The 18,896-nt window shown below is 38.5% G+C and overlaps 1 protein-coding gene across 1 annotated transcript in view; it reads left to right on the top strand.

The window, feature by feature from the left end:
* Positions 1–3,445: 3,445 nt before the first annotated feature.
* Positions 3,446–18,896, top strand: part of akap12b (A kinase (PRKA) anchor protein 12b) — a 42,133-nt gene continuing 26,682 nt past the window's right edge. Inside the window, exon 1 of the mRNA XM_035678249.1 lies at positions 3,446–3,784. Coding sequence (XP_035534142.1) covers positions 3,650–3,784 — 135 coding nt within the window. The 5' untranslated portion in view covers positions 3,446–3,649. The remainder of the gene's footprint in view (positions 3,785–18,896) is intronic.

Below are 18,896 nucleotides of genomic sequence, written 5' to 3'. Positions count from 1 at the left end.
AGCAATGCGGGGAGAGGCTCCAAATGCGGGGAGAGGCTCCAATGAGGAATGGAAATAAAAACTCAACCAAAAGCACTTAAATCTTTACAAAATAAAACATTTATAAAGCTTCTGGGGAACCCCGAGACAATAAAGTCCTGAGATAGGGCAAGAGTTAAGAATCCTACACCTTCAAAAGAACCTGTGTGTATATAAAAATATAATTAGTGAACAGAACTTCTGAACTAAACCTGCATCCTTTCTAATGACCTCCATGGGCTGCAAAAAAAAAAAGATGTCTGATAGTATTGAGTCTTAGGAGAAATGAACCTACTTCTTATTTGATTTATTAGCTCAGTAAACAGTTTCCAAATGAATTTATGGTCTGAATTGATAGTTGTAAATCTCCTTCCATGAAGCATGATGTTCCTTTTGTAGATTATTGTCCAATTTAGATTAAAAGAGACGATAAAGCAGGGTATCCTTTAGGGCATGGCTACCTTGTAATTGACTGCTCATTCTCAGTGAGTACGTCCGCAATGGATCAAACTGTCAAACTAGGCAGCACTGATTAAATATGAATCAATATTCAGTTACTGCATCGACTATTTCTCACCTAAAATCAACACAAAAACGTGTGTGACCAGTCATAGTAAAACCTTAATATCAGTCAGGTGTGGGAATTGCCTGTGTAGGATTTAATCCCTCTAAAGTGCTAAAGTGAAACCACATGCAATATAGCTATGGTGAGTTGGTTGTTTATTTCCTGACTCCTGCACATGTAAACATCAATGTATAGACTATTAATGTAACAAGGTAACTCAAGGAGGAATGTCCTTCGTATTAGGTGTACACTGACCCTGTGCGTCAGACATTCCTATAGTCTCATCATGTGTCTGTGATCATGATGGCATTACGTTTTATTAAATTAGATGTCCGTGTGCCAGTGATACTAATCATCAACAATGTGGGTAGAGAGGGAGCTTTAATGTCACAAAAGCTGGTTTGCAGCAAACAGGTTGCAGTATGACCTCACTTCAACTGTCAAGTACCAAACAACGCTGACACAGTTAAATGTTCAGTATTTCTCATTTACCGCTGATTTTTATACATATAAAGCTGCAGCCTACATTTCCCATAATGCACTGCATCCACTGACAGTTTAATCTGTGATTCGGGGCACATGATAGAAGTTGGCCTTCAGGGATTTCTGCCAGAAAGCCTAAACTACTTGGTTAGCTTCAGGAGAAGATCATGGAAGAAAGTCCTGACAGGGCAAAACACACAAGGCTAATGTAGCCTCGAGCTGCTAGCATCAAGCAGAAATAAGGAGCGGGCTACAGAGAACCCAAAGATTTGTTCATTCTATACAATGTCTCTTATTTATTTTTCATTTTTCTACGTTTTTACGAGGTCAAATCTTGATAAGATAGAATACAGAATCAACTCTCACAGCAGAGAAGTCACTTCACCAGGTCAAAACATGATCAGTGTCTGAAACAGGCTGTTACTCACCGGTACTTCTGATTTTTGCCCACATATATATTATTAACGGATGTACCCACCACTGAGGTCACAGAGGTCAAAGCCTCTGTATTTTTTCCAATGGGTGTACAATGAAAGTCGTGAAATAACTGCCTTAAAATAACTTCACTCTGACGCTTTGCATGCCACCAACTCTGCTGAGCAAGTTCAGATTTTGGACTTCAGTATTTCTAAAACCCTGTGTACAGTAATGAGATAAGATGTTGCTAGTCCTTGTGAAGATGTAGCCAGTTCTTGGGTCAGGGTTTTGATGAATTAGGGTACTGACACCTTTTTTGGTCCAATTCGGGCACTGAACATGATGTATTCTTCAGGCAGTCAGTCAAATCTCAAATGTCAAAGAAGTCAAGTCTGAAATCCCCATTTTTGTGACTTAAAACTGTACTTATAAAACTCCAAGTCTATAGTCCACAGCTCTGCTCGAAGCGATCCCTGTTGAGCTACAAAAAACATTTAGAAAATAATGTTTCTTCAGATTTTTTCCCTCCAACCGGATACATAAAATATCTTTTATTGTTATTTCAGGTCAGATTGTTACTGTTGACGCACTTTGACTGGTCATAAACCTCCAAGATTTTACATTTCACCAGCGTGTTTCTCTACTCCAAGTGTTTGTTTGTGTTGTTGAATTGTGTTTGTGTGTGTGTGTGTTTCGGTTTGGTTCAGCCGCAGGGACCCTCCGTCGAGGCCTGTGTGAACTTGGCTTTGAGCACTCGGGCTGTAATTTGTGAAAATTCCAAACAAAATGGCACATGGAGCTCAACCTGCAATTAACATTTAAACCTCAATATCATCTCCCCATGAGCGAAGACGACACACACACACACACACACACACACACACGCTATGCGAGAGTCTGTCACCTATAAGAGTAATGTGAGTACTATAGTATATGTGTGTATGTGTGCATCAGAGACTCAAAATTTGATTTTTGCAACCTTCGTTTAATTTACGAGGCTGATTAAAGCAACTTGAAACAAGAGTTACGTTCTCCAGAGTCATGGTAAATTGACAAAAATGGGAGAAAACAGTGTTGATGCAGTCTTTCCACCTAAATGCTGAACATTCAGAACTTTGCAATTTGCAGATGTTGTTTACCACAAGAGAAAGAAATGTATAGAGAATAAGGTGGTGCTGAAGGAAAATAGTTTATATCTTTACCATATTTGAAAAGTAGTTAATTAAGATAAAAGTCTTAATTATACTGGTCTTCATGTAGCCATTTCTTCAACTCCAAATAATAAATAAAACTCTTAAAAAGAGTTATAAAGAATGTTTTATATTATTAATTTTCCCTGTATGCATTGAAAGGCATTACATTTTATACCTTATTGTGCTTCTTTCTTCTGTTACAAACTACAAACATCAGATAAATGTGGCAAAAAAGTCCAATAATGACATTTTAAATGAAGTCTCATATAACAGAAAGTCAAGTAAAGTTTAGTGTAATTTAACTTGCCACCTGTGTACTAAATCCCCCACAAATAATGTCTGTGTTGTATAATATGAATATTTCTCCCAGCATGTGACAATCCAGTAGTTATCTGGGTTTCAAAATCCCTTTTATCTCCACAGGGGCTTCGTGTAGGTTTCTGTTTTAATGTTTGCAGTGTCTGTTTCATAACAGCTCTAATTTAATTGACCAATCTCGTAGGATAGATCTAATTTCTTGCTTGAGAAACGGATAAACGCCACAAGCTGTAAAGCTTTTATTCCGTTTATTAACAGTCCTTCCTCTGCTCCTCACCTCTCCTCCTCCTCCTCATCCTCCATCAGCACCCACAGTCTCCTTGATGCTGCAAGGCGTGCCGCGGCGCACCGGAGCCCCATGTGATACTGAAGGGAGGTGTTGGGAGGTGGAAGAAGAGGAGGGGGGGGTCCTAAAAGAGTTTGCTGGTCCTCACTCTTCATCACTCCAGATCCAGGCCACCCCGGGGCGGAGCTGCACCGTAAAGAGCTCGTCATTTGGACGCTTTGGATACTCGCTGCGTGGTATCATCGGTCGGCGCTTTGACGCGGACGGTCGCTGCGGGTTTGTTGGGGCTTTTTTTTTGTTTGTTGTTGTTGTCTTTTTATAAAGACGACTGAAGACGAAGACCAAGTTCACCTTGCGTGATTGTTCGCCATGGGAGCAGAGAGCTCAGTGCAGCGGGACGGGAAGAGCCAGGAGGATGCCCCAGCCTCAGCCTCAGCTTCAGCCTCCGCCGGGGAGCTGAGTGCGGAGGTGCTCCAGGAGGGAGGCAGCGTCCTCGACAGCAAGGTACAGCCCTTTATGGTCCGGGGGTTATTAGACCTCCATGCGCAATGTGCACGGAGACATCCCCCCCCTCCTCATCCCCTCAGAGAGCAACACTTCATTTAGTGGCGTTTATTCTGCTTCCTGGTGTCGGTTTTAACGCTCCTTGCTTACAGTTGTTTTGTACAGTTTACCTGTGTGTTTGCAAACATACCTGTCGTCACCCTCCTCCCCTGCCTCCCTCTCTCTCCCTCCCTCCCTGTGCAGTACATCAGTAATGTGCTGCAGCGCACGCTCCATGTGCTGTGGGGTTGTTTTTTTGCTGAGTAATGGGTCGACTTGTCTGCAGTCCCGCAGTAATAAAAGGCCAGATTTACATCCAGATGGGGCCACCTGGGCTCCACGACCACATCACACATCTGTCCTTCTGACAGATATGGACCTTTTTTTGGTCGAAGTGAAGGATTGTTAGACTGAACACAATGATAACATCAAATTTTTTGGTTTTTATTTCCCCCAAAAATTATGGTTTTACATTATTTTCTGCTAACTTACTCAAAATCAAGCAATCATATAATGCATTTCAAAGCAACACATCTTTATTCACATATATTACAAGCTAAAAGATTATTTAAAAACACAAAAATAATCATAAAGTTATGACAGATGTTTATGTTTCAAACATCAAATGATAGACCATATAGTAAAAAAAGAGAGTGAATATGTGAAAAAATGATACCCATCTGTATTATATGTCATGTGATCAATGTGATATCATAAAAGTCATCTATAATTTAAGTTAAATTTTAAAACAATGTCCACTTTCAGCTATAAATTTAGTTAATTAGCAGGATTTTAATTCCTCCCCCCGCCCCCCCCATCTTCTGCTGACGTGTATCAGTCAGTATTCTCATTTTTTTCCCATAAAATCAAGTAAAGTTGATCATTTTGACCTGTGACTCCAGAGTTTTATAACCCCTTAATGAATAATACATTAAACAGATGGAGGGAAGATCAAGTGTATAAGCAGGTACCTGTTCAACCTTTAGGATCTGTGCCCTATGAACACATTATTGATGAAGAACAACAGATTATAAACTATTTATCCTCTCTGCATTTAAATTTAAAAAACTAAAACGTTCCCTTTTCAGTTCCTCGTCTGTGCAGTATGTTGTGGCTGGCGGCCACCTTCCGAGGGATCCTGCCGACTCTGCACTGTTACCTCGGTGTAAATTGCTCAGCATTGTGCGAATGAATATTTAGAAAGCGCCCACTAATGACTATGTATGTTTCGCCACCTGCTCTGTTCACGCCTCATATAACCTTATTGGATTTATTGACTTTTTTTTTTTTATAGGCTGGAGGTCAACAGGTCAGGGGCCCGTCTTCCTCAAAGGTCAAATGACACCGAGGGAGACATCAAAAGTGAGAGAGAGCGAGAGAGCAGAAAGGGCGTAACAAGATTTTAATCTTAGCTTGTTTTTTCTTTCCTAAGAATGTGTGTTTGAGTGTGTTTTTGGAGGCTGTTTGTGCAGTTTTCCAGTGAACTGACATAATCTGTTTGGCACATGGTTGTGTTGTTAAGCTGTCTGAGCTGTTATCACAGGTATCATTCGCTCTTAACGTCGGTATGTGTGATACGAGATGTTTCAAAGCTGAGTATGACTGTTGTGATTTGTGATTCCAGCTGTGACGGAGAGATTTGTGGGAGTTTGTGTTTCTCACACCCACGTTTCTGACCAAGATGTATGTTCATGTAAGCAGGTTGTTGGTCGGTGACTGAAGTGTACCGGCTGCAGTCGTGTTGTTTGTTCGAATCAACCAAAAAACAGGAAATCAGAAGCCAAAGGATGTCAGGGGCATCATTCACAGAAGTATAAGAGACACATCAGTTTTCCAAGACACTAAAAAACGGAGGCTGTTACTCGCTTGAGTCTTTTACTTTTGATACTTAAGTATATTTTACTGATATTAAAGTAAGTAAGATTTTAAATGCAGGACTTTTACTTGAGAAGCAGTATATTGTGCTTTAAATTGTGGTATTGAAGTGTCTCAGTACTACCACTTCTGACAAAATCTGACTACAAATCTGTTAAACATTTGTGAAAAGTGCAAAAAAAGAACATCTTTCCGTTCAGTAAACTCCTTTGAATTTTGAAAGGACAAATCCTTTCAACACACCAAGTATTTAATTCCTGAACTGTCTCAGAGAAAGGGAGGAGTAGGCGGGAAACTGACGATTTTACTGAGTCATGTTTTTTTTGTAAGTGATACAAGATAAAAACAGTGATTTTGAAACCACTATCAGATTAAAGGCTAAATGTTGACATCGCAAGTCATGTGAAATGGACGGACCATACACTGTGAAGGCTGTTACTTAGATATAACGGAGGCAACATTTTCAACCCACTTTTTACATGTTAACTAAACTTTTTGGGTGTTTTGAGTTGGGAAAACTCAATAATAAACAGTGTAAGACTAAAAGATTTAATAGAGCCAACTTGAAAAAAGCCAAAAAATGAGTTCAACCAACTTCCTTAAATCTAAATTACATCAGACTTTATTAAATTGATTAATACTCATGTACTGTTTTATGTAGATGAGTACTTTTAAAGTGCAGTACTGCTTACTTTCTTTAAATCTTTCTTTAAATCACATTATTATAATATTTAGTTACTTAGATGTATCTCCAAAAAAATTGAGGCAACATTTTCCATCAACATTTTATACGTTATGTGAACTTCTTTGGTAATTTGAGTTGGGAAAACTCAATAAAATACAGTGTAAGACAAAAAAAGGTTATTAAAGACGTACATTACATGATACTTGATTAAACTGATATAATACTTACATACTTTTACTTGTAATAAAGTACTTTTAAAGTGCAGGGAAGTATATGGAGTGTTTTGGGGGGAGAGGGAGGGGATTGTGTGTGTGTGTGTTTGAGGGTGGATGGAGCCTTCCTGCTTGATACACAGTCAATAAATATCCTTCCTCACTCCACAGAGGAATTATAGCAATGTCTCTCTCTCTCTCTCTCCACCAATACCAACGACCCTCCTTCTTCATACCTATCTGTCTCCAACAACCTCACAAGTGTTATTATTAAGGTCGTTATAGTTTGAAGTGGGCCTTTACGTTGTACAGAAAACATCATTTCAACTCATCTAAATACGTTTAAGAATGTTTTTAAGACCTTTTCCCACCACAATTAGTTATTATGTACTCTATGACCTTTGTGACATCATGCAATACATTATGTTTATGCCAAAATAATCAACTAATGTACAATTCTTTATAAGCTACAATAATGAGTTCTTCTTCAGATTGTTACAGTTATTTGATCCTATATAAACACACTTTGCTGCCACAATGTATTTATGTGTGTGTGTGGTTCTCTTTCTCTATACTGTATTTTTATTCCCTAAACAAACATCCAGTGTCTCAAATTAAATGAAATCTTACATCTCTCTCACTTAGAAACTCCTTTCAGACTCTCTGACACTGCTGGGTTCATCAGCTGTTCACACAAGCTGTAGGTTTCTGGTTTGGAAATATGTTCAAACTTAACAGGACCGTTGTTATTTGGAAACTGATGTGGAAAATTCCTTATAATGTATGAAGCGAGACGTTGTTTAATGCAACAATGCTGCTTATCTCTCTTTTCATCCTCAGCGTGGGGAGAGCAATTCTCTAATACTGGCAAAAGGTTGCAAAAGTCTCAGATTGGAAAACAAAAATGCATATAAACATCTCTGCAGATCAACACTGGGGAACGTTATTATGGGTAACTGCAGATGTTCGCAGAGAAACAATCCAATCTCAACAACGTGGAGTGTGACGAAGCATATCAAAGAAGCAGATTAAAACAAAAAATGAAAATAATAATAATTACAAAAGTTTGTATGTCAGAAACAGTCACGCAAAATGTCTCTGAAGTCTCAGTTAGTTTCCAGAGTGGATTTGCTCATTTCAGTTGAGTTTTTACTGTTTAAAAATGATTAGTGTGTCATTATACACACAAATGTCATACAGGAAAACAATCAGTCAGTTAACGTTAAAGAAAGAGCGACAAATTCCATGTAGGGAAGAAGTCGGACTGGATGAGTGTGTCAAACAAACACAGGACTTTCCCCCGAGGCGATCGTTGTTTGTGTCCCATGTGAAACCTGAAGTCAATATTGACCTAAATATGAAGTATTTAAATTCAGTCACATATGTACTTATTTTTTAACCTATTTTAACCCTAATCATGATGTTTTCCTTAGGAGTAGTAGCTTTGATGTCTCAAGATAACCAAACTGTGACGATTGACGACAAAGGTCACCTGTCAACGGTGGCTCACCTGATCATGGTCACCTAACTTTGTCCTTTCCTGCACGTCCAAAACTCATAAAATTGGCATCTCTAACGCCGTTAAATGAGACATGAAAAGCTTAAAATGCGCAGACAGGACACATGAAATGTCCTTATACGTTTTAATGCTACTTAGCATTAAAACGCCATCCCACACCTGGGGCAGGTCCAAAACACCAGTGACGTAAAACAAAACAATCCGCCAACACTAACGTACATTGTGCCTAGGGGAAACAAGATTCAAAACTGAAGCAGTTGTTGATCACTTGCAACCCCAACTGGCCGATTTAGAGGAGTCAGCAGACGATGTGGTAACCTATAAAACAGAACAGAACAGTCAATAAAAGAAGTCCTTGAGCATACAGTCATAAATGTTCACACAAAATATTAGGTTAATGGGTCCAGACGTATGTGAGATTAGCTGTGGACAGATACACACATGGACACACACAAGATCCTGGAGGGGATAATGAGTCTGAAACCTAACAAAATGAAGAAAACTTGAAAGGATCTGAAAGCTTTCCGTATGCACTGTAATGTAATGCGTGCTGATTAAGCCTGGTTACGTTCCTGTATAATGAGCTGCAGCTGATCAGACGCTGCTGTGGCTCTGATTATCCTGTTTAGCAGAGAGAGAGAGAGAGAGAGAGAGAATGGAGGGGGGGAGCGGAAGGGGTCAAACAGAGGATCCATTGAGGATGGGCCGGGACGGGGACAAGCTGGGGGCCCCATGTGCACCGGCCCAAAACAAGAGGAAGGAACCAACATGGCGAGGGGGTGGAGCAGTGTTTTGGGTGGGCAGGGGAAGAGGGGCTGGGTGTGGAGCCCTGACATAAAGGCAGATGAATCAGCTGATTGTTCCTTCAGTCCTCCTTCCTGCCTGAAACTCAGTGTTGTAGTGTGTTTGTGTTGAAGGTGGGAAGGTGTGAGATCTGAAATCTGTAGAACAAAAATAAAATAAGCATCGATTTGTTTTGCACTCTGCAGTTACAGCTAACTGCTTTGCTTTACTTTATTTTCAATCCAAACCTCAGTTTCACCCTAAATGGGACCTGTAAGACCAAAGATGTGCGTTAGATAAAGTGCAACTTTACTTAAATGTTTGTAAAAGCCAGACTGAATCTAAAAATGTTTCTTTAATTTTAGTGTTAGCAAAGAATCCCCAAATGATCCATCACCTGTATGTCATAGTAACATAAAGCAGATAATATTAAAGAATTCATTTACTTATTTACTGTTATTCATTTTTAGTCGACTGCTCCATAGGTTTGTCTTTGTCATGGTAACCAGCATGTGCTTACAGTGAGCTCAGCTAGTTCCTGTTAAAGTAATTCAATCGAGTCGAGTTAAAGCAGAAAGTCAAGTGATGAAGGTTGTTTAACTGAAGTGAAACTTATGCAATAGGACACAATATACTCCTCTTACCAAAATAAATCAAGTGCTCTTCACGCACATGACATAAAAACAGATTAATACAATTTAAACATGAAGTTTTCCACTGACGCATTAAACCCTCAGTCTGCATACTGTTAACACACAGCAGTTTGTTTAGAGAGAAACTGCATTTCTTATAACTATTCACTGTAACTTTGCTCTTTGTGATAAATTACACATCTGAACTCACAAAATTGGTAAAAAAATTATTGATGCAAAAAATAAGTATAAAACACATTCCTTCTTAATACAGCAGATAAACAACCGCTCCATAAACTAACTGGAATATTAAACTTTCCGTGGAGTTTTTTTTGTCTTAAAGAAAAATCAAATTTATGATGTTGAGAAGAAACAGGAAGTGGCTCTCTGCTAATTAATCTGTCCCCCAGCCAGTTTCCTATCTTCCATCTCTCAGATTCACTGCCAGCTCCATTACAGTAAAAAACAGACGTGTGTTTGAGGATGTGAAAAACCAGAGCTCTTTTGTTCCTCTCCCCTCTCTGCCCCCCTGCAAATTAGACTTCACTCCAGTGGTTTGATCTAATAACGGGTCCACCGGACAGTGTCAAATCCCCAAAATGGCATCAACATCAAAATGTTACATAATGTTATAAAAGACATATTTCATTTTTGTCAACACAGCTTTCTTTTGTCTTTACAGCGTCTGTGAATTGTTCCCAGCTCATTTTTTTCCTGCTGTTGTCCTTTAAATTGTTTACACTGCAGCAGAACTGCAATACGTTTTTTCATCTTCCCATGAAATCCTCCAGATTTACAACTCTCATCTGTGCAAATGCACCAGAACAAATTCTGTTCAAATCCCATTCATTTCTGACTTGAACTGACTTTGATCAGTCAAAAATTAATTTTGTTTCTCTTTCCCATGACGCAGTATATATTGTATGTGTGTGTGACTGTAAACATAAATCTGAGGGGTCTCCAGATGATTATCAGGACAGAAAAGCTGAAAACGACATATTTCTGCTTCACAAAATGTTTATTTTTGCCTTTAAATGTTATTTAAATTGAGCAAGGGAAAGAAAAATCACGGTTCAGTAACAGTGGATTGCAGGTATTTTTGCTTCGTTTAGGGGTCACGAGCAGAAAAAAGTCTTGGAACCACTGGTTTAAAGCCGTGTTTGAGTCCACTGATAAGGCTGAGATGTCACAAATTTATTTAAGTTAACAACCTAGATATAAAAAAAACACACATAAAGAAATGAGAGATGAAATAAAGAAAGGTGGACTGTTTCAAATATTGACATGCTTGTTGTGGTGCCACGCTCATAAAGACGCTTAGTTTGGAATTGCGTTAACACAAATTGGAAAATTGCCGTTTATTCAATTTACAAGTTAGATTCACTTTTATGCTGCACAAACACACATGATGCTGATGGGGAAGGTGTAAGGAGGGGTTATAGCACTGTATTGATGATGTGTTATTGAATGTTTGAGGTTCTGGCCAGCAGGGAACTGGTCAGTTCACTGCCCCACAGGGACCCTTACAAGCTGCTCTGCTTCCAATCAATCATTATGATTGGAAGTCATCAGCGTCCCTATGATGCTGCCTCTCTGTGTTGCTTTAGTAGAGGCAGCTGAAGAAGACTGGACTGTCCTCAGAATCAAATAACAAAGGATTACTTCTTAATGATAGCTTCTAGAATAAATGAGGATATGTCTCCTTGTATAATTAGATTTAAACATTCACATAATCTGATTATAATTACTTTGTTTGTCTCTCACAGAGAATCCGAGCTACTTGCCCATCATCTGTGCACCAAACGCTGGATTATTTGGTGCTTTTGGGAGTTTCAGATAAAGGTGTTTACTTCCTTTAAGTTGAGAAGTGATGAGGAATGAATTTTAAAGATAAATGTGGAGTCTTGTGGGGTTTTTTTTTTGCAGGTTCAGAATTTAAAAGAAAGTCTGTGCTGGCTCCTCACTGCGACACTGTGCTCAAAATAACCTCTCGTACCTCCGTTACGTCACGAGCCTCCGTGGACTTGCTCGCTCCATCTTCCCCTCTGCTTTCTATCCTCTCTTTTAGCTCCATGATTCATTTCTTTTCATCTTTTCACGCACCTGTTATATCTCGTGCTCTGCACTCTGTGAAAACAAGAGAGGAGTTGCATTAAGGCTGTTTTTGTTCCCCATTTTGTTTGCCTTCACTTTTACATCTGTTGAAACAAAATGGCTCTTCCCTGATGCCTCATATACAGCTCAGATACAGCACTTTCATGTGTAACCAAAACTTCCAAATCCACTTCTAAGACAACAAAATAAGGTTTTTTTTCAGGGGCGTTGCAAATCCAAGTGTAACTACATCAGTAAACAGTCTGTGGAAGTAGCCCCGACTACAGGGTCTGTTCCCTGTGATAACAGCAGCTGAAGCTACACTTAAATTACACTGAAATTAGCATTTGTCTCCCTGTGGAGGAAGAAAGCAAAACTACCTTACTCAGAGTCCGTCCGATGCATGTGAGAAATCCATGTGGTTATGTGACGGCTTCCTTGATGTGAGCCAAAACCAATTATTCAGAAGTAGCGCGTTAAATTGCATTTGGATTTTATACAGATACAGATTTAAGACACTTAATAGCGTGTGTTACTTTACTGCTGTTGAGGAAGACCAGTTATTTAATTATTACGCAATAGGTCACATGTTAGGAAAACATAAACATTAAAACAAAAAAAATTAATTAAAATCCATCCTGTTGTTTTTCTGGTGAGAACAGTCTCAGCTGAAGAGTCTGCTCCCTTTATTGTTCAGTTTTCAGCCTCACGTTGCTCCAGAAGGTGTTTCATTTAGTGCTGTAAGAGGTATGCTTTTTTTTATGTTGTTGTTATTAATAGAGCCTCCTTCAACCCCTCCATCCTCATGAACTCGTTCACCCCTCTCTCTGCCTCCCTCTCTCTTTTTTGCACATCTATTTTTCATCCGCTCTGGTCCTGATGCAGCATTAAACTGCTTCACAGAGCACAGTGAAAGATGTGTGATGTCATGATGTGTGTGTGTGTGTGTAATGTGGGTGTGTCAGTGGTGTTGGTGGGAGTCGGAGCATTTGAAGGACAAACAGTGAATCATAGCTTCAGTGCAGCTGCTTTCTTTGGTTAGCATACTCATGCAGGACGGTGTGGCTGCTCTAGTCTCTACAGCTCTGAGATTTACTGTATTGACCAAACACACGACTCGTATATCACACTCCCAATCCAATAACAGTAAAACCCATTGTCCTGAAACACAGAGCAGTGGTGTAATGCACTCAAGTACTGTATAGTGCAATTTTAGGGTGTTTTACTTGAGTATTTCCATTTTAAACATGTTTCACCACATTTTCAGGAAAATATTGTAGCTTTTAGTCCACTACTTTTATCTTAAAGCTAGAGTTAGAAGTTATTTAGCAAATTATGAAGTTAAAACCAATAATAAGTATATAAAACATGATTGTTTGTGATCAAACTATCCAACAGTATATTGAATAGTTTGAATTTGCTCCACTTCAACCAGATACAACCATAAAAATGCTGCTTATATTATGAAAAAGCCTCCAAATAAACAAATAAAATAATAAAGAGTAATATAAAACTGGCAGTTTTGATACAATAAATCCACTTTGATCATAATATTTAAGTGCTTTTACCTAATTGAGTGCAGGACTTTGACTTGTAGTTCGTTTCTTTAAAATTAGGAAATGTCAACACTGACTTAAAGCATGAGACTGGACGCAGCAGGACACATGACGCAGATCCCAGCCTCGTTGTGTAAACGGGATGTTTTTACAGACAAAGTTGCATTAATGAATTTGATTTTATTACCATGAATGAGCATTTTAAGGTTTTATTGCTCTGACTAAAGATGGAAGATGTCCAAAAAATGCAAAACACGCCATTTCCTTTAACAACAAAACTGTTACGTGAAGAGTCATGACTGCAGAGGGAGAAGAACACATATGCTGTGCTGGTGTCTTATGATTCTTACTGCTGTATTAGGATAATTAGAAACATACAGTGCAGTGAATCAGGTGGTTTCTGCTCGCTCAGTTGAGGCGAATGGAAGCGTTGTATTAAACTGCTCACTGCTTTATCGAGACTAAACTAAATCCTGTGCAAATGCTACAATTTAATAGCTGCTTGGACATAAACAGGTTTAAATCTGAATGATTTATTGAGTCCTCAAGACACCACGACGTAACATGTGCTTGTTTGTCATTAAGCCATTCACTTTTTTTTTTAAGACTAGATAATTGCATTAGCGGAATAAAGACCATATACTGTTCCCAGCTCTGTTTAGTAGGCGAATGAAAGTAATGAGACGAGGAGAACAACACTGAGGAGTTGGTTGTATTCTGGCAAGGAAGCAGATTTTCTATTTCGAGCTGATTTCTTTCACATGTCTCTTTTAACTGTGTTAAAATCAAATGGCACCCAGTGACATGTGAAAAAGGCTTCGATAGGAAGACATGACTAAGGTTTCTTCTGAGATTCCTCATGTATGGTTGACAGGTAAATATCTGCTCCTGTGCTTTAAAGCTGCACTCATCAATGTTTTTATATTAACAATGGATCAAATGACTGAATGTAATGTGTCACTCGTGGTGACAAACCCACAGAGAATTAGCTCCCATCTCTGCTGTTCCTCTAATGGTGTTCTGGTGTTGTCTGCTGTTTTCACCACACAGTAAACAGACAGAGTTTGGGACTAGCTGATGAACACAGCGGAGCATTTAGCTGATTAATTGCGAGATGTCTGTAGAGGTTCTCAGTTGTGACATGTAAATAGGCAACTGTTTGCTAACATAAGGTTATAATATGTCAAAATTGTGGCCAAAACATCAATTAATGCAGTTTTGATACAGTTTGTCAAAGCTAGTATACATGTTTGTTTTATTAATTCATATATTCACCAGTAATGTTAAAGGACCAGTGTTTAACATTTAGGAGGCTCTATTGGCAGAAATTGAATATAATATTCATAGGTATGTTTTCATTAGTGTATAATCGCCTCAAAATAAGAATTGTTGTGTTTTTGTTACCTTAGAATGATGTTTTTATCTACAGTCGCCTTCCAAATTTTGCAACCACCTCATTGCAACCATGTTTTTGAATGTAGAATTTAAATAGTGTACATGTTGCAATGAGTGTTTTATATCTATTAAGTGTCTTTCTGTGCTATAGTATGTTTTTGTACTAATTAGATTAACCCAAGAAAATAAAAGCCTGAACCTTCAACATAAACTCCAGGAGAGCTAGTTTATTAATATATTCAATAAAAGATTATCTCCCAACAGTATTTCATAATATAACAAATCTGCACATAAACAGAACAATATGTCATGTTGCAACATTTTCAGGAAAGTTTTTTAACTAAGACTAAATTGTTTATGTACTGGAGTAAAAGTTACAGATTTCAGCTTTAAGACACAAATATGTGGTACTTCTCAACTTCTACTTCTTCAAACTATTTGAACAGCCCCAAGTTTAAGTGACGTATTTGACCCTGAATGTTGTTTCTGTGCCAAAACCTAGATCACACATATAGACATTAATAGGGCAATAATCTGAGAGTAATTTGAGGCGTAAAGCCAAAAAAACAGTCTGGTTTAACTATCTCAGTAATTAAAGCCACGTTTATAACGTTCCAGACACCCTCCTCACTAGTCATCTTCCCGCTCTCACATATGACTGCGGAACTCAGATGCTTATCGGGGGCTCAAAAATATTTAGAGATTCATGACAGGAGGGTCAGCAATGGGGGTGGATTTGTTATTTCAACCCAGTTAGACAGGCTGGCCCGCGGGGTCAAACACTGGCCAGTGTGGCCTGATTATGATCGTGTCCTGGGGGGTCTTTTTTTTTTCCTACGACCAGGCTGTTGTTGTTGTTTGACACACAGTTTGCTGTTCAAGTGTAGCAGCCGCAACAGATGAAGGGACGGGTGGTGATGAAAAACAGACAAATTGTGGGAGGTATAGAGACTTTGGGTTAAAGGGTTAGTGATGCATTGATGTAGGTAGAGAAGGACAACCTGGTTTTATCTGTTGTCCTAAAATGACAGCTAACAGGTGTGTGACTCTGCAGCTTTAGGGTCACTCAGTCTGTTGGTTTGCATTTCTTTCTCTCACACATAAACACTCACAGACATACTTGAGTCTTGGCTTTTTTATCCATCTGCTGTTATATTAATCTAATTCAATGTCCCTGAGGTTCTCTTCTTCTCACGCCACGTATGTGAACCAGGGCTGACAAACAGACTCATGTGGTTGCCAAGGCTCAGAAGTAGTGGACCACATAGAATATCTTATCTTTTCTATGATACTTTAATTTCATGAACTTTTCATTTCAGTTATAACCAGAAGTTTGGAGCAAATTCAAGTCCCTGACTGCTAAACGTTACAGTAAACTACGACTGCATTTGAACAGTTGAGTCCTTTCAAAGTATTGGCCCTAATAATTGACTATCCTAGGCTACTGCTAGTCTCTACTTAAAGGTCCAGTGTGTAGGTGTTTTTTCTGGGCTACTGTAGAAACATGACGGTTGAACATGGTGGCCGCCACAGAAGGTAACAAAAACACAACAATTTCTATATTCAGNNACACACCTATGAATATTATATTTGATTTCTGCCAATAGATCCTCCTAAATGTTACACACTGGACTTAAACAGACTTAATGCACGTCCAGAGTTACAGTTAATGTGCTAATCAGTAAAAGTTAGCATGCTGAAACTTTGAACTAAGATGATAAACATCTTGCACCTGTTTAACATCATGCATGTTAGCATTTTAGCTTGAAGCATTGCTGTAGTAGGCTGCAGCCTCACAGAAAGAATATCGTGTCTTTCAAATCTCAAGTTATAGGTAGATAAATCTAATTTAAGTCAAGTCTCAGGTCCTTGTTATGTGACTAAATACATTGTACCTATTGTAAATAGAGGAATTGTAATTTATCCTAATATTATGAGGACATAATATTCTGAGTTTTAGTAATCCAATCCTGAACTGGTAAATTGTATTTTGTCATTAACTGCAGGACAGTTTTTAACTTTCAGCCAGACACCAAACTGAATTCATCCATTAAAGATAAACTAATAGAAAAAATGACAGCCACACTTTTAGGACACACACACACACACAGTGAGTAATGAAGCTTTTCCATATACAGCTTGTGTGTGTGAGTTGACAGATTTATTGTAACAGATGCCTCTCTTCCTGAAAGCCATCATAAATAAAGTCACACAGTTGAACCTGCTCTGTATATTGAGCAGAAGTAGAGTGAATCAGAGGGAACAATGGAAGAGACTTCAAATAGTCAGAGTTTGAGGGATTTCTGTGAATTTAGCGTACACAAATGAGCCAAAAAATTTGTTTATTTTAAAGGGGCCATGAAACAAGACTTACAATATTCACAATATATTCCTTTGTGATCCACTTTAAACTGCTCTGGCCTGCACACACACGGAGGCACAGGTACCCAGAGTCTGAGCACCTGAGCAGAGTTAAAGGATTGTGGAAAGAGTGAGAGTGCTACTTCGGGGTTCTTGTCAGGCTTTGATCTTTGGTATGTACTGAATGTTGGGGTCAGGGATAATAAATTGGGGGCTGGCAGGGTAAGAAGACATGAAGGGAGAGAGGGAGACAGACACGATGGTCACACAGGCCCCCTGAAACCTCTTGTTTGACATAGGTGAAATATTTATTGGCGAATACCTCTCGCAGCTCGTTTTAAAACTTACTGGTGGAGTTTGATTAATCAGGATGGATCTCAGATGATGGTGCAAACATGCTGGGAAATATACTTATAAGATCTTGTCTTTCTTCAGTAAGTACAGTAAATATGAAGCTACAGCCAGCAGCAAATTAGCTTATCTTAGCCCTAAAGACTCGGAAATGGGAAATCCAACCAACCAACTCCTCTAAAACTCACTAATTGACACGTTATATACAATTTGTTTAGTCTGTATAACATTTATGATATAAAAACAAAGTTGGGGTTTCACATGTGTCTCTATAATAATCTATAATCAATCTCTGATGACCAAGAAGATATTTTTTTAGTTCTTGCCTCCTTTTTCTCCTCATTCTGGCTCTTCTGTTTCCCATCTCCTCTCTCTTTCTATCTCCACATCTCTGCTTTCACCTCCTCCTCTCCTCTGCCTTTATCTCTCCCCCCTCCTCCAAACAGCATCATCCTCCTTTCGTCTGCTCCGGGACTCTGTCCACACCTCAGAGGTCAGAGGTCGTGAGGTTAACTGTCATGAGCAAACTACGACCCCACAGAGAGTCTTTAAGCTAAGATAACATCTCCTACTGCGAGTTTACTTGTGTGTGCATATGTTCATTTGGGAATAATCCTAACGTGATGGAGCAGTCAGTCGCTCAGACAGCTGAATCTCATCTTTTTCCTTTTCTCTATAGTTGTACACGGTTCAAAAGGTTTGGCAGTTTTGAAGCAGCAATAAACAGTTCCTCCTTTTCAGCAGCACCTCGCTGAGACTCTGTCTACATGCCGGCACAATACAACGACCATGTCAGCCAGACGGAGTGATTTTATGATGACTGTTTCTGCTACTTCAGTGTTGTGCTCTGTGTAATGATCGATGATCGACAAGTATTCCTGCTTTCTGGAAAGTATTAGCTTATACTGTGTCTGATATCTGCTTTTTTTCCCTGTATGGATTCTCAAATATATATTTAAAGGTCCAGTGTGTAACATTTAGGAGGATCTATCGGCGGAAATGGAATATAATGTTCATATGTATGTTTTCATTTGTGTGTAATTGCTTGAAAATAATTGAATTGTTGTGTTTTTGTTGACTTAGAATGAGGCGTTTTTGTTGTACAAAGTGTAAAACAAACTAATTTCCCGGCAGCAGGGGTGCCGAAAAAACTGTAAAGTACTGTAAGAATAAAAACATAGATTAAATGTAAAAAAAAAATACATTAATTACCTTTATTATAATAAACCTTTACTGTAATTTTACAAGGAATGTCTTTCATTTTTAACATATATAAATTGGTAGAATAGAGTAACACCTTTAAAAAACTGAATAATTATCTTTAAAAAATGATAAAGCACAAAAAGTACCGTAAATTTAAGGTGATTTACACATAATAAATATACATTTTACTTTGCAAAAGCCCAAATTTAAATTAACTGTCAGAAATGTTACAAACAAATCTGCCAAATGTTGCTTTTTTTATTGTAATATAAACTGTCAAAATGAAGTATTATTATTAATTATTAGTATTCTCTTTCTCTAAATGTCGTATAATTTTACAAAGAGCTGTTTTTTTTACAGAGGTTCCTCTTCTACAGAGGCCACCATGTTTGAACCGCCATGTTTCT

This window comes from Morone saxatilis, unplaced genomic scaffold (genome assembly GCF_004916995.1).
Source record: "Morone saxatilis isolate NCDOM2014 unplaced genomic scaffold, NCSU_SB_2.0 Contig7, whole genome shotgun sequence".
Classification (NCBI taxonomy): domain Eukaryota; kingdom Metazoa; phylum Chordata; class Actinopteri; family Moronidae; genus Morone; species Morone saxatilis.
The sequence above is the reverse complement of the archived record's forward strand: the minus strand, read 5'-3'. Positions and strand labels throughout refer to the sequence as shown.